Raw genomic sequence first — 22,337 nt, 5'->3', positions numbered from 1 at the left:
AGGTGCCCTACTAGATGTTCCGTAGCATCTAGGTAACTTGGTTGTAGCTCTACCGCGCGAAGCCAGTTCTGCTCAGCTTCATCCTGACGGCCAAGACAGTACAAAGTTGCACCCAGGTGTGTAGTGGCCTCAACATGACTACAAGACAACTTATTTAGTGGTTGAGGGCAATGATTCTTCATGATAAGGTGTACTCACTTCGAGTCCAGCTTGATTATTGCTGAGAACCACTTCAGCGCATCATCATACCGCTCCAGACAGTATAGAAGGCAGCCTCCGACGAGCATACCTTCGATCCATTGCCACTTACTTTGTTCACAGAGGTTATTGAGGATATCTAGGGAGGTCAGCGCATTGTATACTGGCAATGGATGGACTGCAGCCGTAGTATTGCTAAATGAGGGCGTTGCGAGACTGGGGTTTGTTGAGCCAACTTTTTGGTCAAGGGGGTATATTTTGTTACTGCCAGAGGTTGATTGGCTGAAGGGAGTATGGCTTTGCGAGGACTGGCCGCTATCCAGAGTATATCGTCTGCAATGACGAGGCGGGCTCTCACTCATGCTATTGGCAGATGTCGCATTTGGGTTTGCGAGGCTGGCCTTTTTATTCATTCTTAGGCTCCTTAGTTTCGGCGGTTTGGGATATGCCGGTAGTTTGTGAGAATTGAAGGATCCGGGGCTCGTTCTCAATGGGCTCGTCCTGCCACTAGTTTGAAAATATGAAAGCAGTTCCAGATAGTTTTGATAGGATTGGTGTAGGACTTTCTCCCGGAAGTGCGATTCCCTGATTGAAGTCGCCCTTTGGCCGTCAATCCTTGAGCGACAACCTTGATATGTATGGAACTCCGACCGTGGAGTGTACCCGTAGTACCTTGTCCCGCTATCCAACCCTTGATACTCAGCGTATATTGGCGAGTGTTGAGAAACGACATTGCCAGATTGGCCTTGTCCGATGTGGGATATATCAGGTGTCATATGTGAAACGCCGAGGCCTGGGTTCTGTTCACAGTTGCCGTGATCCCATGGCGAACATCCCGATTGCCAACCCATATAACCAAAGAGCAAGGAACTACTAGTTGGGGCCGGAGGGGGGCAGAAGGCACGGAGGTTGTGCTCATGCGCTCGGATGACTGGCTGGTAAAGATCTGGACGATGGCCCATAGCTTGGATGTTGCCAGTATTCAGCAGACGGGATCCATTGTTAATTACCGTCGAAAGATCGAGACCAGTGGACCTTGCACCACTGTGTGCCCAGGCAACTGGCTGAAAGTTTGCAGGGGGGTGAGAGCCGCGGGTAAAATTAGTGAGCACGTTGGATTGGATGTACGGCTGTTGCATTGATCCCAACAAGGGATCCGATGGAAGGTAGGAGGTTGAGCCGACTGATATGGGGAGTTTCATGTGCTTCAGTGGTGGTGGTCCCGAACATGGCTGAATTGGCGAGCCATCGTATCCCGCCTCGACCGTCCCCCCTGGCGTCTTTCTGCGGAGGTTGTGCTCGGGTGTAAATGACCCAGGATGTGCGGTTGGCATGGCAGCCTGCTGTGTCGACTGTGATATCCTGATCGGAAGTGAACGTCTATGGTCTGGTGCAAATCGACGGATATGGCCATCATTGTTCCGGCCGGCTTCTCGTCCAGGTATGCTAGATAAACTGTTGAAAGCTCGTGGTCCTGGAACAGTACCAGGATGGAACGGCGGTGCGGGGAGCATATCCGAGTGAGAGCTAAGGGAGCTGAAATATACAGGCTCGAGAACGGAGCGACGGCTGGCAAGTCAGCATTCGGTCATGGCTTGCCGCTCAACGCATGGCTGATGCTATAAAGTAGTCGAGACGCATTTGGGGCTGCTGGCGGCGTCTTCCTGTGGATGACGCTGGAGCCCTGCGGTTATCCAAGGATGTCCAAGGATGTCCAAGGTAATGTCCTGAGGGCAGACTAGTTATACCGTCTTGGAGTGCTGAGTGAGATGCGATGCGAGACGCAGTGCGTCGCCTTTGCTGGCGATGATGTAAGTTTCCGTGCAAAGGACGGAGGGAGGGGATAATGTTAGAAGGTGATGGACTGACGTGCTAAGTGTCCGCTCAAGGGATAAGGTGTTGGTCTAGGTGGCTTGTGCTGTGGCGCTTAGAAGGCGGTGGAGATGACCGCATCCAGAGGGACGGGCCTACGACGAACTAGCTGGACTTCTAGAATGTATGGCAATCCTTGCTTCAGCCGTGCGTTTCTTCTCCTTGCTCCTGCTGACAATACTGCCGTATACTGCGGCGAGGGATGGACAGGGCTGCGTGTGCATACAACTGAAAGATTACTCCAGGCAGTCTCGGCCTGTTTCTGGCACGTTGGACGAATATCTTACCCTACATCCTGAATTGGTCAACTCATCCTCCAATAGATAGATTAGCCACTCATTCAATATGATCACCCGGTGTTTACTTACTACTCACCACTTACTGCATCGGCTCCGGCAGGCGCAGGCCCCATTGATTATTTCATCAATTCCCGACAGCAGGATGTGGTGGTGAGGGGTTTCGGCCAATGTACCGGGAGATGCGGATGTCGTCGCGGTGGTAGTTGTTTCGCCACGCGTTAGTGGTATGACGACAAGGGCATGAATGACGAGGAGCGCTCATGGTCGAAAAGAAGTCGACCGCGTGTCAGCTCGACCGCAGACATGTGCTCGCAGGATAGCTGCTGGACGATCTTCGACGCCGACGCTACGAACTGGCATCGTGGGAATTGGCCGTGTTCACACAGCAGTCGACTGGTACAAACGAAGGAGACAGGCTTCCACACCACAGCGTGGGGTTCATATCATATATCATCGCCTTGGAACATAGCGAGACTCGTACCCCCGGAGCGACAGTGGCAATGCCCGTGAAGGCCAATAGGTACAAGACTCTATCTCGGTAGCACAGTAGCTAAAGTAGGGTCGCTATGGGGCCAACGAAAAATATGACCAGAGCCTCCGCAGCACAGGGTTTTCGCACAGTACGTATGTTGAACTAGCATGCTTATCGCCCGATGATGTACACAACAACAGTAGTATGGTCCGAAGACGCACACAAGATAAAATCTTCGAAATGAGAGACGGTGATGGATGACCATGAAGTAGGATTGGCGTGGAGCATTACAAACATGCCGATCGCGCCAGAAAAGATTGACACCTATAGTATATCTCAGCGCCAACTTCCCATGGCTGGATGCCAGATACTCATTCGGGGTACTCGTGCCACACCCCACCATTAGAAGGTTCATCAGGACTCACCAGCTAATAGATGGTGCTCGACACCAAGGCGGGCCATTTTTTTACATCAACGCGTCGAACCGCAAAAATAGGTGCAACAAGCGTACAGAAGTCAAAAAAGTAAAGTGGAAAACTGTACTGTTAAGGCTCTTTAGTATATTAACAATAACCCGGGGGCTAAAAGTCATGCTGTAGCTTGAAATAACGCACTTCAGATAGTGCAGCAAAATGCCCTCAACATGCTTGTTAGGTTGTTAAGGCAGCGGAGAAAGTACACTAAGCGCGTGATTTTTGAAGCTGCAAAAAAGATATACTAATAGCGGTAGACTTCCGTACTAGATGCACTAGAATTTTATAACAAAATGGGCGTAAATTATGTGCGGAATAGATGTGATGTTGAAAATTGGCCCGCCTTGGCCCGCCTTGGTGTCGAGCACCCATCTATTAGCTGGTGAGTCCTGATGAACCTTCTAATGGTGGGGCGTGGCACGAGTAGAGTATACATCAATGGAGCTGGTAGTTATTCCAAGAGGTGTTGGCCAAATCAATGGACCGCCACACCCAAAAGGCAAAAAAAAAGCCAGAGTGCCGCGGTGAGTAAAGGGCCATGATGAGGACTTATTCTCCCTCGAGCAAAAATTGAAATAAACCACCGTGAAGTCTGGTTAATCTCAGAGTGTAGCCGAGGGTCCATGCTGCCACGTTGCATCATGCCATCAACACCGTGAGGAATCCGAAACTGAATCGCAATGTGATATAGGTGAATACTACGCTGCTAATGATCCGCCATCATCACTACCCATGGAGCTGATTGCCAACGTAGCCTGTCATACACGCGTATTGTGCTCTCTCGATCGATCTTTACTCTTCGGGAACTGGATTGAACTGTCAGCAAAATTTCCTGGCCAACTCTGACACACCGGGGAAAGAGGGCCCAGAGAGATAAGTAATGAGACATACTGTCAATATCGCCATTGTTGATAGCCTCAATGATAACCTTAGGAGCCTTGCCGTCTACCTGGCAACCAACACTGTAGGCAGTTCCCAATATCTCCTTAACTGTACCCTTGAGTTCTTTGGCGAAGGACTTGTGCCGCATGGTACGGGCAATTTCGATGATTTCGTCCAGTGTGACCGACTTGTTGTGCTTGATATTTTTCTCTTTCTTCCTATCTCTCGGAGGCTCCTTCAGAGCCTTGATGATCAGAGATGAGGCGGTAGGAACGACAGAGACAGCAGCCTGACGGTTCTGGATAGTAAGCTTGACAGTCACTCGCAAGCCTTTCTGATGCTGGAATTAGCAAATCTGCCTGGCTTCGCACGACCACAACGCGAGGAAAATTACCCAATCTCCAGTTGCCTTAGCAATGTCTTCTCCAACTTTTTTTGGCGACAGGCCCAGAGGACCAATCTTGGGAGCCAAGGCAGACGAAGCACCCACCTCACCGCCAGTGGCACGGAGGTGGCTAATGAAAGGCATGTCAGTCCAAGTTTCTTCCGAATGTTTACATGCGGTTTCACGAACATGATCTTGATCTCGTTGGGGTCGAACTTGGGAGCTGTTGAGCTGTTAGCACCTGTGAGGGAATGACATTCCTTAATTGATTAAGACTTACGCATATTGACTGGACGGACCTGGCAGAGGCTCGTGGTTTGCGTGCCGTTTGTGAGTTGATGAGGAGACGAATTTTTACCTGTCACTGGAGGCTGACGAAAAGTATGTGCGCCCCACCAGCCAGCCCTAATACACCTTCGCGTGCGCGCAGCGCACGCGACTAAATGCATAAACTAGCACCGTTATTACATAATCACACCAATCAAATGAGTGATGACTTTAGCAACTGAGGAAAAAGATGCCAACCAGCCTACTGTAGATTGTAGCTTGCAGTAATATTGTTGCAAGTTACCACTTTTGACCTGTGAATCTACATGTAATTAACTACCCAGGTGCCTAGGTATTGCCTAGCTTATTGTCTCGACAGCAAGAACCATTGCATCACAACTGTATGCAGCAAATTAAGGCGAGCCGCAAAGTCTACGTGTGTACCTGTTAATTCGTACCACTGACCGCAAGCCTATTGCAAGGGGTTAGCTATCACGCGACCCCGGAAGTTATGAGAGACGAGTCTACTTACTTCATGAGGTGATCCATAAATGTCTGCAAAGATACATCGTCAGTGAAGATAGTTTGAGCCGAAGCGGTTGCGCCACCCCCGTATGGTCCAGTGGTGTGGGTTGTCGAGGGGTTCAACTTGGATAAAAGAAATCGCGCCTGTGAACCGCCCGCATCACAAACGACGAATCGTGGCAAGGGAAAACGATCAGTGATTAGGTCCTGAATCTAAATTAGCATCGACAATATTTTTTCTTTCTCTTTCTCTCTTTCTTTGTGTTTGAAAAGCCTTTCTGCACAACTTACCTTTGCGTCTTCTTTTGGCTGCTCCAATAAGGCAGCAAAGTTTTCGTATCCTTCTTGGTCTTGGTAGCCTGCCTTTCGCCACTCTGCGATGGTCTCTCCGTGGAAAATGAGAATATGGAAAAATGTGTCCAAAAGCAGAATATGCGTCGGCTGGATTGAAGCTGAGTCGAGCAATACAGGCTGTCCACCTTCCTGGTCAAAAGTATATGAATCCAATGTTGGCTGTATCATGATGAGAGAGTTGCCGACATCTTCATGATTCAAGACGTGTCGGTCAAACGCTGTCTCATCCGGGGAATTGTTGAAGACTTGCAAAAACTGGCTTCTCCGCAGATGAAACATAAATTGTGGATACAGAGTGAAGTTTTTCTCCAGTCTAAAAGATGAAGGATCATCCTTCCTGTAATCCGCGAACCTCGAACAAAGGCGAATGAGCATCCTGTCTACCCATCGGAGCACGTCTGGCCCATCATCAACCTCTGACTTAAAGACTGCGATTCGAGACATGAGTACAGCAGCTGCCTCTTGGTCAAATGACTGAGCAATTGCAGGGTCCCCAGCCGGGCCGCTCAGGTTTCGTGCAACAGTGGTGACACGAAGATGAAACTGTCCAGAAGAATGTTGATAGTAAGTTAAGAATTGCATCATGCCTTTCTGTGGCGCCTGTTGGTGAGTCGCCGGGCCCTGGCTTGCAACTTCAAAATATACGCCATAACTTGCCTGTGGATCGATCCCGCACATTTTCCAGGAACATGTGTTGCCAATGCCACATTCTGTTTCACCTACAGATACAGACTTCTTATTCAGTGACACGGCATGTCCAATTAGGCCAGTGACTTTCAATTCCTTTGTAGTGAGCACTTCCAGGACCGCATTGAAACCCATCAAAAGATTATCGTCACCGTCCTTTTCAAAAATGCGGACAAATGACTGCTTGAACATCGATGATGTGAAACTGTCTGTCAAAATCATATGGCCGCCTGTAGAGTTGCACAGGCCCTTCATTTCCAGAAGACCAACCTGATCGAGACAACCGGCAAATATATCAACAATGTGGCCATTGTGGGCCGTACGCTTCGCAAGGTTGTCATAGAACTGCATAGAATAGAGTATCGTTAGTAGTCAATCTGCTGCGCAGTAATTTCGAACTTACCTTCAAGGCCTTCTTGTAGTATTTCACGTTGTCACGATCAATGTCGTGATGCGACCTGATGGGCTCGCGAAGCTCAGGTCCAACAACCATTCCAGGTCCTTCAGTCGCAGGTCCACCGGCAAACAGCATTATGCGACCGCCGGCATTTTGGAATGAAGATTCCATAAGGCCAATGGCAACGCTCAAAGCCACGCCTGTGCACCTTAGACTTCGCCGGTCATTGGCAGTAGGCCAAGGATCTTTCTGAAGAGATTCCAAAGCCTTTGTGAGCGAGAATTCAGCCTGTTGAACTGGAAGCAGGAACCTCGAGGCAGGGCCCATTGGTACGGGGCGTCCGGGTTGGGCCTGGCTCCCAGGACGAATCCCAGAAGAGGACAATCCCAGCATCTCCTGAACCTGCTTCGCACTGTAATCTTTACTACCTCGGAAGACGTAAGACTTGGCGCAGCCCTCATATCCAATTTCATGTACTTGAGCCTAGAGTCCTGTAGTCAGCTGAGAGTAGACACACCGTTTCAATACGTATATCATACCATGGTGCCAAACGTGATGAGCCCAACGAGAGCATTTTCGGGCAACAAACTCAAACTCATGACAAGAGACTCCTTTAACGAGTTCAATCCATCTTCTTCTTGGCAAAGGTCAACCAAGTATAGAAAAATAGGCGGAGCAGGAGCTGGCCGCGACAAGCGATATTCAATGGTAGTATTAGCTGGGTGTAATTCCGGCGGAATTGCGTTGGCAGTAATATCTTTATAATGTGGAGGCAACTGGTTTCTCGAGAGGCAGAAGGGGCATATCCAAACCCTGGCCCGAACATCTACTTGGCTACCGCACGGGTTAGATAGAGGCTTTCAATATCGACTTCGCTGAGTGATCGGCGGTTTCCGCCGTCACATTATCTGGCCTTGCGACATCGCGTTATAGAGAACTAGTCGGTTTGAAACGCACCAGAAAGGGTTCAGAACGGAGCGACAAGGTTGTTTGCAGGTCACTGGCTCAAATTGGAGCAAAGGCGTGTCTGGCTTTTCTTTCAACGGCGTGTAGAGAGCTCCAATAGGAACCACGAGCCTCGACGCTTCCTGAATCTGTGTCAGCAATCCAACATGGCATCACACAAACATTTCCCCACTAACCATACGTGAGCTGGGGAAAACATTCCAACTCAAGCGTACACCATCACGCTCTTCGACCTCGCTCCATTGCTCTTTGAGCGCGTCGTAGTCCATCTCGACTCCTCAAATGGTCGTGGACGCGGGACGCGGGGAAAAGGGTTTGGTATTGGGATAAGAGTGAGATGTCCTAGAGTTAAGTTCCAGTTCAGTAACCGAGATCAATGGTCATGAAATCCTCGGAGGTCAAAACGTATGGGAGAGTTATTGGTAAGGTCTCGAAGGGAAGAGAGTCTAAGTACCTAACTTAAGTAGCGACGTCAATTGAATTGTGGACAGCTGGCAGCCCCACATCTGTGTTTGTTACCTGAGGTCCCTATACCAGGGACCTAGGTACTTACTTACTTACTTAAGCACTTATTAAGTTAAGTACCTAGATACCTAGGCAGGTATTAGTTGGCAGGAGGGAGTCTGACGCCTTGGGCCTCTTATTGTGAAGGCTAAATAAAGGGTACATGAATAAAAGTGAACCGATCATGAAAAGCATACGCGCATTTAGGATCCTAAAAGATAAATCTGCATGTGTCCCTGAAAATTTTTTATATCAAAAACGCTTTACGGCCAACTCCTTTAAAACGGAACAACAGACAGCAAGCGTCCCAGCTCTTTTCGGGGACCCACACCATGGTCTTATTATTAAAAAACCCTCGGAGCGACTTGGCAGGCTTTTTCTCGCGTACATTGCAAGCAGTCTATTACATGCTTTTTCTTTCTTTTCACGCTTATCGCAAGCACCAATATGTTCATATTAACTCCTGCTAGAGCCCGTTTGAACTGCTATCATACAGTGACAACTCAGGCCGCATGGCAACTGAACAAACGCTATTTTCATGATTCTCAACCCGAAGTTGTACGACCTTTGATGTTCGATTTACACGAGCCGGCAAAGCCAAGAGTAGATGAAACATCCTCGCCCATACTGTTCTTGCATGGACTTTTTGGTTCTAAGAAGAACAACAGGGGAATCAGCAAGTACGCCACCCATCACCCCAGTGAAGTGTAAATCGCTAAAATGCTCTTGCAGAGCACTCGCTCGCGATTTGGGCAGATATGTATATGCATTGGTCAGTCCCATCATTCGGCACGAGAGATGGTTAGTCACCTACTCAACTCTAATGGAATGACCAGGACTTGAGAAACCACGGGGAGTCTCCGCATAATCAGCGGCATGATTATCTCGCGATGGCAGAAGACGTATCGTCTTTTATCAAGGAAAAAATGCTTACCAATGTTAGTATTATCGGCCACTCAATGTACGTTTTATATATGCAATCTATCAATTGACCAGTGAACTGAGTTATCTGATGAGACTTGAACTTTATAGGGGCGCAAAGACGGCCATGACACTTGCTCTTCGATCCCCAGAAATGATATCAAACGTAGTGGCGGTTGACAATGCTCCTGTTGATGTTACATTGAATAGTCACTTCGCCAAATATATCAGAGGAATGAAGATGATTCAAGATGCCGAAGTCTCTCGCCAAGCCGAGGCCGACGCAATTTTGCAGAATTTTGAAGAGGTACAATTCGTATCGCAGGCTCCCTCTGCTACCAAGTACTGTCCTCGTACTAACACAGTCACAGTCTGAGCCCATCCGACAGTTTCTCCTTGGAAATCTATACAAGGTACCAGGAGAGAGCATGCAACGGTTTCGTATTCCTTTGGAAACTCTGGAGAGATCTCTTGCCCATCTAGGGGACTTTCCCTACAAGAGGGCCCGGAAACGGAGGTTCGAGAAACCGGCTCTCTTTGTCCGAGGAACAAAAAGTCACTATGTCGCGGATGATGTGCTGCCTGCTATCGGGGAATTCTTCCCTCGTTTCCGTCTCGTAGATATCGACGCAGGTCACTGGCTAATATCTGAACAACCCGAAGCATTTCGACAAGGTGAGAATTTAATCCTGCTTAGCTAAATAGCACATAGTCTAATGCCTCAAACAGCCGTCGTTGCATTCCTGCAGGAGGATATAGATTGAAAGGGTGACGTGTGTACTGGGTAAAATAAAGCTATATCGAGTCAAGTGTGCAAAGGCTTGTTATCATCATCGTTTACAGGATATGCTCTGCTGAAATTTTTAAACTACCTCGTTGACCGGCATGAGCGTCTGGATTTCTAGCACCAAATTTGAATTGCAAGACCCTGTGCGCGTCCACTCAGGAAATAACTTCACGGCGTGATCGGGGAGTATGAAAATCAATTAGGAGCTGTCCCCATCACTGACAGACACACATAACACAGCTTGACTGCCAAAAGCATGGCAAGCACATTTCATATGTGTGGTAACAGAACCGTTTTGTACCATTTATGGAGAATTACCTTTCTCCAACTGCGCCGTTGATGCTGCGCCACAATGACCGAAATAATGCCAGAGATGAGTGCATCATAAGTGAGAACCCTCCTAGTATCGCACTTGCTTATAAAAGCACTTAAACCTCAGCTAAAACTCGTTCCTTGAACTCTCGCTCGACTTTCTGGCCCTGATCATCTGTTCCCGACTCTCCGTGAAGTGCCATCAAAGCACCCAAGTCGAACTTGGGGGCTTTCAGAAGCTTTACCTTGCGAATATGCACCTAAAATACTCATGTTAGTTGCGTGTAGACGATTGGGGAATTTGACGTTGCTTTACGCACGTTTTGCAGAGGATAGATGCCGATGGTGGACTTCTCAATCTCGCGACCAATAACCTCAGGAATCAGCTTTGATGTCAACTGAGTAAGAGTGCAGCTTGAAGCTTCGCGTTGAATAATGTCAGTCATCTTGCGTCGAATGGCTCGAATCTGAGAAGATGCGGCGTAGGTAGTCTTCTTGATTTGATTAGGACGTCGCTTGGTGAATCCGATCGCAAAAAGGCGGATGAGATAGTCATCGGTCGTCTTGACAGTGACATTGGCTTCAATAAGAGTTTGCCACTTGCGAACAAGAGATCGGAGCTTGTCGGAGGTGAAATCCAACCCATGAAAGTTGGTCAGGCAGTTCTTTCCTTGAACCTCGTCTACTCGAAGGCGAACCTTGCGGAAAGAATGCTCCTCATCCTTCTGTAGATCTGCCAAAGAAACCTCGACGATACGACCCTTCAAGGCATCATTTGCGTTCTTGAGACCAGTCGTACGGTTTACGAGAGTTTTACCCACACTATTGTACCATAGTTAGTTCCGGCTGCGACCATTGCAACCTTGGAATCGTAAAACACGATATGAAACTCACTCTCGAACACTGAAGGAGCTGGGAGCCTGGTAGGATGACTTAGTAAAGTGCCTGTAAACTGCTGTAGTAGATTGAGCCTACCTTGATCGAGTACCAGTCCTTGCGGGAGAATGGGTCAACGGTCTTCTTCTTGAGACCTTTCTTGCCTTTGGAGAGTCTCTTGTTCCTGTACTTCGTTAGAAATATTCGTTGTAAGAGTACTCGTGAACAGGAAATACTCACTTTCCAACCGCCATGATTGTTGCCCGATATGTGAGCAGCTGGAGAATTCGTTAATGCTAGAGGGATTGGTGGAGGGGTGATAATAATTTCAATTCTGTGTGCACCAACTAGGTCTAAGCGAACCAGAAAAAGTCTAACGGAGTAACTTTTATCCGACTGGTCAGTCATCCAAGAACCCGAAGAGCCTGTCACGTGCCACTCCAGCGGCCATCTTCCCCACATGTTGAGAATCGAAGAAAAAGGGAAGGAATAGAAAAAATTGTTCATCTCTCGGACATTCATCGTCGCACAACTTAATTTCAACATCTGGTGACTTTGTTTTAAGTATAAGTAGGCTTGCTCTGAGCGTGAAATATGCCTTTTTCGAAGCATGCTATCTATTATGCTGCCGTCTCAATTTGCTGGCTCTGCTCTTAAGTACGAGTTCGAGAAAGCAGTTAGATACACACCAAGTTTGAATAGAGTATTGTCAGGTGTTTTAAACTCATGGTTTCCAAACTCTGGCTGCCACCCCGATGGACTTGATAGCTGACTACTGTGAACTTTACGACCGTAAAAGCATACGCATGCTTCCATTCAGTACGAAATTGTTCCCTTCGCCAACCAATGTTGCTTCCATTGTTTGTTATGCTTAATAAGAATGCATTATGAACGATTTGCTTGGACTTGTCGATGCCCAGTTTTCGAACTTCGGAAAGCTAAAATAAGCCTCTAACGGTAACTAGTGAGATAGTTGCTGACGATACTTGCTTTTGCCGAGCTGAGGACTGACCTGTTGTAGTATCCGAATCACTTGCTATCTGGTAATCGATTGAGCTCTCTGGGCAGCATTGTTCACCGTATGACTCGCTATGGTTGTAGTGCTGAAGCAAGCCTTCACTAACCACTTCGACGTCGCTTTGGTTCAAAGAATAACCACCCATCTTGTTGAGCAGATATACAGCAGTTGGCGAAGCAGGACTTATGAGGGCATCTCGGCTTGCGCTTTGTGTACTTATAGAAGGTTTCGAAGCGTTGCACCTGAGTAATCTCGGCCTTCGAGGGGCGCTTTCCTTGCCTTTTCGGCGGATTTTCAGGTGCTCGGAGGTGGAATTTCCTTGTAGTGATGCCATAATAATGGGTGCTCGCTATCAAGATATTGATCACGTAAAAAGGGCATTTCTGAATCGAAAGTCGACTTGGGTTCAATAATACGAAGCTTTAACACTTCAACCTTTTGTGCCCGGCGGCCCAACAATGTCATTCTAGTCAAGTCCCTAAGCTGTGCCCGGATTTCGATGTTGGGTATCAAGAGGATGGTCAGCTGACAGGCAGGTCTCAGTTAGGTGTCAATGGCTACCTGCCTAAAGGGAATTTGGATCTTTTCATCCACAGAAAGCCGAACACGTCGTAGGGAATATGACTGGATCGACAACATGTACGCCGTGCAGTAAACTGCACATCAATTAGTGTCATGTGTATCGCTCACTGGTAGCACCGAGCGGAATGTCTCAAGCCATTTATTGAGCCAGCCAGGCATCTCTACTACGAGCCGCATTTACTTTCAGGCGCACGAGGTAACGAGGCACATCTGTGTCTTCACATACGATAATAAACTGAGGTGTGTGATAATGATTGACTAGTCACTAAACCATTGGCAAAATAAAACATCCCTTCACTCCTCAGTGATCGATACTGTAGCCTGATGAGCAAAGCCTCTGCAAGCTGAAAACGGGTGTCACTTACTCTTCCCACATCCTCCCCTGAACTGATTGAAGTTCCTCGGCCGTGAGGCGTTTACCAGCAGTAAAATAGCCTGATAACAAATGTGAGCTCAGTTTGATGACTTTTTACTCCGACTATACCACTCACCAGCGGTGATTTTTGCGTCGATTTCAACCCTGGAATCGGCGGGGATCAACTCTTCTGGCAGCTCGACTCTTTCTAGGATTGGGATGCTAGTTGCCGTAAGCTTTTGAAATGGGTTCTCATTGTGGTCCTTGACTATTTCAGGCGTTAGCTCACCCCTGACCGACAATTGCATCATGCTTCATGCTGGATAGTTCGGTTAGCAATGCTAATGTTGCGTGCAAGCTGCAAAATAAGTGTACAAACTTACTTGCTCATACTGAGCATTCTGTCGATCTTCTGAATGCCAAGCCAGTGCAAAATGTCGGGCATGAGAGCCTGAAAGCGCATATCTTTGACACCGGCAATGTTTTCTGTCCTCAAAAAATAGTCCGAAGCTCGATCCTCACCCCGCTTCCGAGCGTTGTAAACCACTTGTAAACCAGTTAATGTACCCTACTCAAAATAGCGTCATAGCACAAGGGACGGATTTCAAATCTGAGTAAGACTCACAATACTGACGTAACGGTTAACCAAGGCCAATTAGAGGACATCATTACATCATGGCAGAGTCACCAAAAAAATCGATGACCGTTTCCTGGACATACCTTGGTTACTTCGCCTAAAGCTCTGCCCTCCTTCCTGAAGTAAATTACTACGCCGCTCCCACCATTCTGTGCCTCTTTGACAGCTTCCTCAATACCAAATATCAGGTATGGACGGCATGTGCAGATATCAGATCCAAATACGTCGCTCCCATTGCACTAACGATGTCAGTAACACACGAGATCTTGATTAGCTGTATTCGTCCCACCTCGTCATGGATGCGAAGAGACAGCCGAACATTCTTGTCCGACATCTTCTCTGGGTCTCCGAAACAATAAACTGTTAGCCCACCTTTATAAATTGTCAGTATCTGTATATCTTAAAAACGATTGGAATGGAAGCGTTACCAATAGGGGGAAGGAAAACTTTGATGTCACCACGAGTAATCAACTGCGACTGTGAGCACTTAATTGTTTATATCGAACGTTGCGCCGCACCTCAGGATAGCTGCCGCCCGTATGTTCGAAGAGTGACCGACGAAGGGTAGCCTCATCTAAATCGTGTGAGTCGCAAATTTCATCCACGCAGTAGTTGAACCGCCTACCAATTCCAAACCTTTCCGCAACGCCTGGAAGATACCAGACCTAAACTTTCGTCAGCTTCTGTACATTGCTCATTCTGTTCTGTTCCCTCATGATTACCAACTTACAGGTTCAACAGCAAACTTTGTCACAGCAAGCTCGCCTAACTTGTTAAGGCACACCTTGCCATCAGGCACGCTGGTGGACCAATCAGTCATGAATTTTGTGGTCGCAGATTGGTTATTCATCTTACAGCCTCCCGGATTTTACGCTCTCCTCTAACTCAGGCAGCTATAATGTAGCACGTGTCAGAGGACCAAGGAGACCGCACAATGCTCATTTCGAATGATTCAGGCAAAACATACTTTCATGTGCGCTTTTGTAATTGCAATTGTTGGCCGTAGATCAACTGTTGATGGTCCAGTCAGCTAGCAAATTTGTGGCACGTCACTTCTGAGTCAAGTACCGTGCTCCTCATCCATAATATTCTTGAATGTCCATGGCGTAAGGTGTCCCCAGGGGTCCATGGCCACAATCTTATGGGGATCTCCCCACTGCAGGAAGGGGCCGATACGAGTGGCTGGTTCAGTATTTGTGAAGTCGGGTCTTCAAAAGGAGTCGGTCAGAGATCATTTTTGTCTCGACTATTAAGCTGATCACTCGCTCACCTGTGGTCTCTATCAAGCTCTTTGCTGGCCACAGCTAGTGCGTAATATATGGAATAGGACCCTCCGCTGGGTACAAATGAGTGCTTTGTCCGTAGCATATCAGGACCAGTCACTGGAGGAGGATTCTTACTGTGCTGTATACGGTTAGAACTTTTTTTCGCTGAGGTCGGTAAGGAAAAATGTCTAACCTCCAATGGCTATATGTGAAAGGACAAAGTACACGTTAGTACTTGTTGGCGATGAATTGTTTGGGACCGGGTAATGCTACAGACCATTGCGACGTCGGATGGTCGATGGAGATCTTAAAACTACAACTGGTCCTCGCTTATTCGGGTCAGGGTTGCCCCAATCCATTCGTAAAGGGTTAATTCCGATCTGCTTTGGGTACGTCCTGACATCACTCGACTTAGCGTCGTGGCAGGAAGGGAGACTTGAAACGAAGCCTTGACTTACGTGAGAACAATACGGGACGTGAATGCGGATCGGGGACTCAAGACAGGAAGAGTGGGTGCTGTTACAGCATCAGAGCATGTTGCTTCCCCTCCACCGTGCACTTCGGAGCCTTTTTTCGTATTGGAAGAGCCATCCGGATCGGATTCCTCGGCGCCTACTCTCTCAGAGAGGGATTCAACAGCCGTGAGTAGCTGTGTTTGTGTGCGCTGTATTTGACGAAGCGCATCTAGGACCGTAGCTTCCGGAGTTGTTGGATTCATTCTCGAGTAAGTATGGCAGTTTCGTAGTTCAATTCGGGTCGGGAGGGGTCGTTCGACAGTTTACAACGAGGGAATGAAAGCATTCATGGCCTTGCCAAAGGTCGAGCTCGGTTAGGGAGCGAGGTCACGCGGTTTTAGAGCTCGGGGCCAAGCAGAGTCACGTCCGAACGCTATTCCTGCATGAGCTGCCGCCTCGTGGCTTGTCTGTCACCTGTCAGGTAAGTGGTGCAACACGACGCCTGCTCTGGCCGAAAAAAAGAAGGCAAACAAGCAAGCTTGTGTGCTCCAGACGCTGGTCTTTGGATGACCAGGTTTGGGGGTCATTTATCGTCATCTATCTCGCCTTGTTTGTTTAATTCCCTGCCGTACCTAGGTACCCAGGTAGTTTTGCTGGCTTTTTTCCTGTCCGAAAGCCCTGCACGATGTACAAGCCCCGCAGCATTGTAAAAGGCGGTCGCATCCCTTACCGCTTGATGCCCAACAACTAACTGTTGCACCAGACTCCAAACGGAAACGAGCCGAACTGCAGAAGCACGGTTAGTGCAGGGTTAGTAACTACTTAGGTACCTACCAGCTACCAGACAGGTAGTCAGTACGGAGTATCAACTGTGACAGATAATGCGGAGGAGCACTTGATGATGCCAGTCCCAGCTGGTACCTCTTTGGCAGCCAGCTGGCAAGGGCATCATACTAGAAATCCAGGCACTTCTGATGCCACCGACTAGTAACCTCCAGATAGCACAACTAAACAACGCGTTATTCATGTGCCTGAAAACCGCAGATTAGGAATAGTCTTGGAGGCGGGCGCTTTAGGGCTGCGAAAAGTCAGCTCTTTGTAAATCTGGAAGTCACCAGTATAGTTAGTAGTTAGTACTCTTGTCATCATACTAATTCCTAGCGGAGCTATGTATCTTTTAATGCAAGATTTCTTATTGGCTCACATCCTTGTTCGATACCTAGGTACTTAAGCGGCGCCTTACAGCAACCAAGGGGATGGCCCATATATCCATATATCAGTATCCAAACGCGCAACCCAGATGGTACATCATACATACTCCATACTGAACCACCGAGCCTCTCTAACACATTCCCCGCATCCAAGATCCGCGATGGGAAAGCGCAAGAAGTCTTCCAGAAAGCCAATGGGCCCGAAAAAGGTTATTCCTCAGATATACTCGACGGACAGTCGGACGATATGTACCCTAACTAGTGATATCTAGTCCGATCCTTTACCAACAACATTCACATGTCTTTTCTGCAATCATGAGAAATCCGTCAGCGTTAAGCTGGACAGGAAGGCCGGTGTCGGCCAACTGGATTGCCGTATCTGTGGCCAGAAATTTCAATGCGCCGTTAACTGTCTGTCTATGCATCATTTCGGCGTAAAAGCTCATCGATTCAATTACTTTAGCTGACGCCAGAGCTCTCGTACAGATCTCTCCGCAGCTGTCGACGTCTATGGTGAATGGGTAGATGCTGCCGGTGAGTAAATTGACGATTACATTCATTTGGTAGGCGTTTATCAATGCAACCTCAGCTAATCTCCATACATAGATGCAGTTGCCAAGGCAGACACGGCACCGGGTAACTTCGACGGCACGACGGCAAGAGCGTTCAACGCAACTAAACGTCGTCAAAGCGGTAGAGCTACCCAGGAAGGGGACGAGGACGATATACGTTTGGAGGTCCGTGGGGACGCTGCGGACAACGAAGACTATTGATCAGTACTGCCATGCCTTCGTTCCCACAAATGATCGAACGACCAACAACCGAAGCCGCCATACAATGCGAAATTTCCGACTTTCCACGCCTCAAATGGTATAGAACCTGTCACCAAAATCTCCCAGACCTGGGATAATATAGCTTACGAAACGTTAGCTCGAGGTTCGCTTTGCTCGTGGTTCATGAATAAAGTTATCATTCCATACTTCTTCTCATCCAAACCCTGCGTTGCCCACGGATCAGCACATTACATCAAATCATGGAGGCGGCTGAGTGGATGGTCCATACCTGGTCGATAAACGCAGTCACAACTTTCAGCTGGGGAAACTTCGTGGCAAAGTTCTTAACGCCTTCCGGGCTAGCGATGATGTTGAGGAAAAGTATGTGGTCCTCTGGTACCCCACGTGCCTTTAATACTTGCACAGCCATGATGGCAGACCCTCCTGCATCATAATGTACAAGCAGATTAGCATAATAATTGATTGCAACTTACTTACAGCCAGGTGGGACCTAGTAAGGATGATTCACCTGTCGCAAACATAGGATCCAACAAAAGCACCCAACGATCAGCAATATCCTCTGGCAGCTTATCGTAAAAGAGTCTAGGTTGCGCCGTGTCTTCGTCTCGTTGAATAAGAATCTTGCCGATTCTAACGGACCGACAACAGTCTCTAAGTCCTTGTTCCATTGCTTCACCGGCTCGCATAATCGACACTCCACAGATCTTCCCCTGAAACATTAGCCCATCATAAGTGCGGCCAACTGGTGTTGTTATGGTCTGTGCTATAACAGGAAGATGATTAAGGCCTTCCTCCACTAGAAGGCGAATGATGCGGTTCGAATAGAAAATGAAGTCGGCGCGCTCGGTGTTTTTATTTCGTATCATTCTGGTACATTTCTAAGTTGGTAAAAAGAGTACTCTGGCACGCACGTCTGGAAATTCCAACTTACGAGAGGAGTGCAATTAGCTGTGGTGTTTGAGGGAGGATGCGAACATTATCAAAGGCGACCTCCGCTGAGAGTGTGGCACTGGGTTTCTCACCAGTTGACCGACCAATGCATTGTGTAGAAACTGGTTTGTCCGCCATGGCGATATGGATGGGGATGGGATGTGGTTGGTGTTTTGTTGTCGAGAGGTAGACACTCCACCCGGGTGTGTGTGTGTAGTCTTTTTTTTTTCAAGTAAAAAGAGCAAAAAAAAAGGGTCTTTTTGAGAACAGCTTTTTAGGGCGAAAAAAGAGCAGAGAAAAAAAAAGGGTCTTTTATGAGAACAGCTTTTTAGTAGAAAAAGGGTGATGTTCTTATAAATAATTATTTTGACATTCTCTAGGTCCCCCTAGAGCGCTTTTTTTTTTCGTTATGCATCTTTTTCTTGCATGAGATAAAAAACAGCCCGTTTCTAGCACACTATTTTAAAAAAAAATTTATATTCCAGGGGGGCCTTGCAAGATATTTATTTAAATCACAAATTACAAATTTAATTCTATAAATAATAGTTTTTTTCAGCAGGCTCTATTTTATGAATAATAGTTTTTTTTTTCGGCAGGCTCTATTTTATGAATAACAGTTTTTTTTTTCGGCAGGCTCTATCTTATGAATAACAGTTTTTTTTTTCGGCAGGCTCTATCTTATGAATAACAATTTTTTTCAGCAGGCTCTATTTTATGAATAACAGTTTTTTTTTTCCGCAGGCTCTATTTATTATTTATTATTTATTTGTCTTTCATTTTTTTCACTGTCCTGCCCCGTAAGAGAAAAATTTAAATGCTTCCAATCTTCTAATTCTTCTGTGACCGAACGCATCCTGTCCCGAATGCTCTCAATTGCATAGCTCCCCAGCAGCAGCCTCAGGGGAGGGTATGTGCAGTGCGCCAACTGCCAAACAAGTTCGGCACATTTGACTGCACTGGTCGGCTGGCGGTCTCCCAGCCACTGAACCATTCTCCTTGCGTGCAAGGCCGGGGAGGTTGCATTTCCGTAACCATTACTTGAGGGCTTAATGAGAAAATGGCCCCAAGTTGGAAGAGGATTTTTGTCACCGGTGTCCGGTTCATCCCGTCTCACCAAACCTGGCTCAATTAACGTGGCTCTGACGTTAAAAGAATCGGTTTCATATAGCATTGCCTCAATCAAGCCTTCAACAGCATATTTGGTTGCACAATAAGGTCCTAGCCCTGGGACTCCGAGTGCTCCAGAAGTTGAGCTGAATATAAGATAGCGGCCACTGTTCTGTCTGCGGAAGTAAGGAAGCGTAGTGTGGATGATGTGAAGCGTTCCAATGAAATTTGTCTCAAACTGATTGCGAAGGTCATGCTCATCTTGATCTTCGCACGAACCTATGACGCCGTGACCGGAACAGTTGGCAACGACGTCAAAACGTCGGAAGCGATCTAATGCAACCTGAACAACCTTGGCAACTGAATCACGAGAGCGAACATCGCAAAGGGCGCCAAGGCAATTGTCATGTATATTTGCCAAGTCATCGAGGCTGGATTCATGGATTCGTCCGACTGCAGTGACCAAGTCCCCGCGGGATAGCGCGTATTTCACGAGCGACCGGCCCATGTGGCCAGTTCCTCCGAATATCTGAGTGAGAAGAATATGAGCATATATAAGGGTATATAATACATCTATAATAATAAGGTAGGATGAGGGCATCGGGTTATTGCGCTTACTATCCACACAAGCTGCTTTGCAGGTGACCTCGCCGACGGGGGTTCACAGCTCGCTGGGAGCTGGAGTCGCGGTTTATTGGAACTGCCTTCTGGCACATCCGCAACATTCTCAGGGGGCTGGGAATCCATGGTGTGGGCTAACTACCCGTTGCCTGTGGGGTTGTTGTAGGTACTATGTCCAGTTGTTATATATCTCTGGTTTCCATGGCCACAACAAGATAGAAGATAGATGAGAGAGCGAGCGAGACAAGACTATGCGCAACCAGATCTGGCGCAGTGGCCCACACTCCTCCCGAGTATACATACTAGGGGCCTCATAGGTACCTACCATTGCCCGCCGGGGGGCGAGGAATGGCTAATTATTAGGTAGTCAGCGGCAAAGTTCTACGCCGGGGTGGAGGCCCCTCGTGCTGGGGGACCGACTATTTTAGCTTCGGTTGGTTTATAAACAGAACTTCACGAGAATTAAGGTGCACATATATGTATGTACGTGTGTATGTGTGTGTATGTGTGTGTACACACGTGTGTGCGCGCCCGCTCCCACTCAACCCATACTAATTTGATTTAGTCTTGTTGTGCTGCTGAACATGACCCGGGATCCTGGCAAGGCCAAGCAACGTCCCTCAAGATACTGTGATTTATTGGCTCAGAAATTGCCCAACATAAGACTTGCGAAACGAGTTGTCCTTCAACTCTGCACTTCTGTTCAATGGCGTCCACTTGGGCTCGTCCTTGAAGAGCCTCATGGCATGTACGTACTATTCCAGGAATCTTGATTAGCAGTCGTAGAAAACAAAAAGGTAGTGAGTACTTGGAGTATTAATAGTGAGTGGGACACGAACATTTGCTTCATCCGTGGTGAAGCGGTGATAGATACCAGCGGGAAGGATGAGCAGGTCGTCCTTCTCGAGCCGTACTCGAATCCAGTCATCATCCTTGCTCCGGACATCAAAAAAGCCTTGGCCGCCCCGAATATAACGAATCTCCTCGTCCTCGTGCAAATGTTCATGAAAGAAAATTTTGACTTTTTCTTCGTACGTGTCGCCCATGTTTTCAGGAGAGACCGTGATCTCATCCCGATTCTTATATCCACGAGCAGTAGCTAGCCCGTCTACATCCTCAATGTCGGGAAAGTGGTAGTATAATACGCCTAGATTCCGAAGTGCTTCGACGCTGATGGCTCGGCCGGAATCGTGGGGTAAGCGCTGGTCCCCCTACCCAGTGAAATTGCATGAGAATTGTTGTGATATGTCAAAGAATGCCCATACTTACTGGTTGATTATCGTACATATAGGCTTTCATAATGTCTGGGATGGTGGAGCGGTGTCCCGGGAGAACAGCGAGCGGCAAGCTTGAGTGTAGGGAGGCCGCTGGGTTTGACACAAATGATGCCCCCTTCTGCAAAGCCAAGGGCTAGTCCAGTCTCGGGTGCTGCTGACAACCCGTGGTTAGAAAGAACCATGCAATGTGAGTTTGGATATGGGAGTATTTTCGGTCGAAGTTCTCGCTCGTCCTTGGTAAGAAATGCCGAGGCTCGGCGGGGGTTGGTCGGTTCCGCGTTAAGACGCACGTAGAAGTTGATTTTAGTTATCTTACTAACCTTGAGCCAATGTTCGTCGGTGGAAACACAGAATGGCGTCATTCGAAGCATCGATTAAACCGCGGATCCACCACTATTATTCCGTCCGTTCTACGGAGTACGGTTCATATCTTGCAACCACTACCCGTGACTTGGTCGTCCAAGTTAAGATTTTTTTTTCTTCCCCTCATCGAGGACCTGGTGCGTCATGTGAAAAAGATAAGATTCCAGTTCAGTGACCACTGAGCGCCTTCGGCACAGCCTGGCTGTCTGCTATTTTCAGCCTAGCCTCTTCATTTTCCCCATATCTGGCCTGGCGACTACAAAGCAGGCTGCAGAGCATTGCTGTGCAAATACTCCAAGGAGTTCAAACGTGTCCGTGGAAATATACCACGATCATATATTTATATTGTCATACGCAGCGCTGGAATACAGCTGAGAGTGAGCATTCATAACTCACCAAAGCTCAAAGAAACCCAGACCAACGCCCGTGTCCATGCCAAAAAAAGGAGAACAACGTCAGGATAGTTCATGTTGTAATAACAGTGTAACATTGCCGAAATCCGTCGTCTATGTGCTGCAGTCAGCTGAAAGCGCCGGTGCAAGCAC

The 22,337-nt window shown here is 47.7% G+C and overlaps 6 protein-coding genes across 6 annotated transcripts; 1 reads left to right on the top strand and 5 right to left on the bottom strand.

Moving 5' to 3' along the window:
• Window positions 1-4,106: 4,106 nt before the first annotated feature.
• MAM_01675 (Sec23/Sec24, trunk domain protein) lies at window positions 4,107-8,046 on the bottom strand (the record flags this gene model as incomplete). The annotated part of the gene is made up of 11 exons (XM_040820474.1): window positions 4,107-4,120; window positions 4,206-4,530; window positions 4,591-4,711; window positions 4,771-4,804; window positions 4,862-4,986; window positions 5,381-5,580; window positions 5,665-6,759; window positions 6,818-7,294; window positions 7,351-7,645; window positions 7,769-7,899; window positions 7,954-8,046. The coding sequence occupies 11 exons, from the start codon at window positions 8,044-8,046 to the stop codon at window positions 4,107-4,109; spliced, it is 2,910 nt and encodes a 969-aa protein (XP_040681962.1).
• Window positions 8,047-9,171: 1,125 nt separating this feature from the next.
• On the top strand, window positions 9,172-9,966 carry MAM_01674 (uncharacterized protein; the record flags this gene model as incomplete). The annotated part of the gene is made up of 4 exons (XM_040820473.1): window positions 9,172-9,242; window positions 9,314-9,509; window positions 9,574-9,877; window positions 9,932-9,966. The coding sequence occupies 4 exons, from the start codon at window positions 9,172-9,174 to the stop codon at window positions 9,964-9,966; spliced, it is 606 nt and encodes a 201-aa protein (XP_040681961.1).
• Window positions 9,967-10,417: 451 nt separating this feature from the next.
• MAM_01673 (40S ribosomal protein S3) lies at window positions 10,418-11,431 on the bottom strand (the record flags this gene model as incomplete). The annotated part of the gene is made up of 5 exons (XM_040820472.1): window positions 10,418-10,561; window positions 10,622-11,123; window positions 11,196-11,221; window positions 11,277-11,361; window positions 11,418-11,431. 5 exons carry the CDS (start codon window positions 11,429-11,431, stop codon window positions 10,418-10,420), a joined length of 771 nt encoding a protein of 256 aa, XP_040681960.1.
• A 1,647-nt stretch (window positions 11,432-13,078) lies between these two features.
• Window positions 13,079-15,752, bottom strand: MAM_01672 (GTP cyclohydrolase; the record flags this gene model as incomplete). Its single annotated transcript, XM_040820471.1, has 15 exons — window positions 13,079-13,091; window positions 13,143-13,212; window positions 13,269-13,354; window positions 13,422-13,451; window positions 13,516-13,700; window positions 14,014-14,141; window positions 14,198-14,240; window positions 14,288-14,343; window positions 14,395-14,434; window positions 14,500-14,569; window positions 14,625-14,662; window positions 14,737-14,780; window positions 14,838-14,977; window positions 15,040-15,168; window positions 15,493-15,752. 15 exons carry the CDS (start codon window positions 15,750-15,752, stop codon window positions 13,079-13,081), a joined length of 1,332 nt encoding a protein of 443 aa, XP_040681959.1.
• A 1,811-nt stretch (window positions 15,753-17,563) lies between these two features.
• MAM_01671 (uracil phosphoribosyltransferase) lies at window positions 17,564-18,562 on the bottom strand (the record flags this gene model as incomplete). Its single annotated transcript, XM_040820470.1, has 5 exons — window positions 17,564-17,615; window positions 17,681-17,697; window positions 17,763-17,917; window positions 18,003-18,361; window positions 18,426-18,562. 5 exons carry the CDS (start codon window positions 18,560-18,562, stop codon window positions 17,564-17,566), a joined length of 720 nt encoding a protein of 239 aa, XP_040681958.1.
• Window positions 18,563-20,925: 2,363 nt separating this feature from the next.
• On the bottom strand, window positions 20,926-21,451 carry MAM_01670 (Acireductone dioxygenase ARD family; the record flags this gene model as incomplete). The annotated part of the gene is made up of 2 exons (XM_040820469.1): window positions 20,926-21,363; window positions 21,422-21,451. The coding sequence occupies 2 exons, from the start codon at window positions 21,449-21,451 to the stop codon at window positions 20,926-20,928; spliced, it is 468 nt and encodes a 155-aa protein (XP_040681957.1).
• Window positions 21,452-22,337: the final 886 nt, after the last annotated feature.

The sequence above is a fragment of the Metarhizium album genome (assembly GCF_000804445.1).
Source record: "Metarhizium album ARSEF 1941 chromosome Unknown scaffold_2, whole genome shotgun sequence".
Classification (NCBI taxonomy): Eukaryota; Fungi; Ascomycota; class Sordariomycetes; order Hypocreales; family Clavicipitaceae; genus Metarhizium; species Metarhizium album.
The sequence above is the reverse complement of the archived record's forward strand: the minus strand, read 5'-3'. Positions and strand labels throughout refer to the sequence as shown.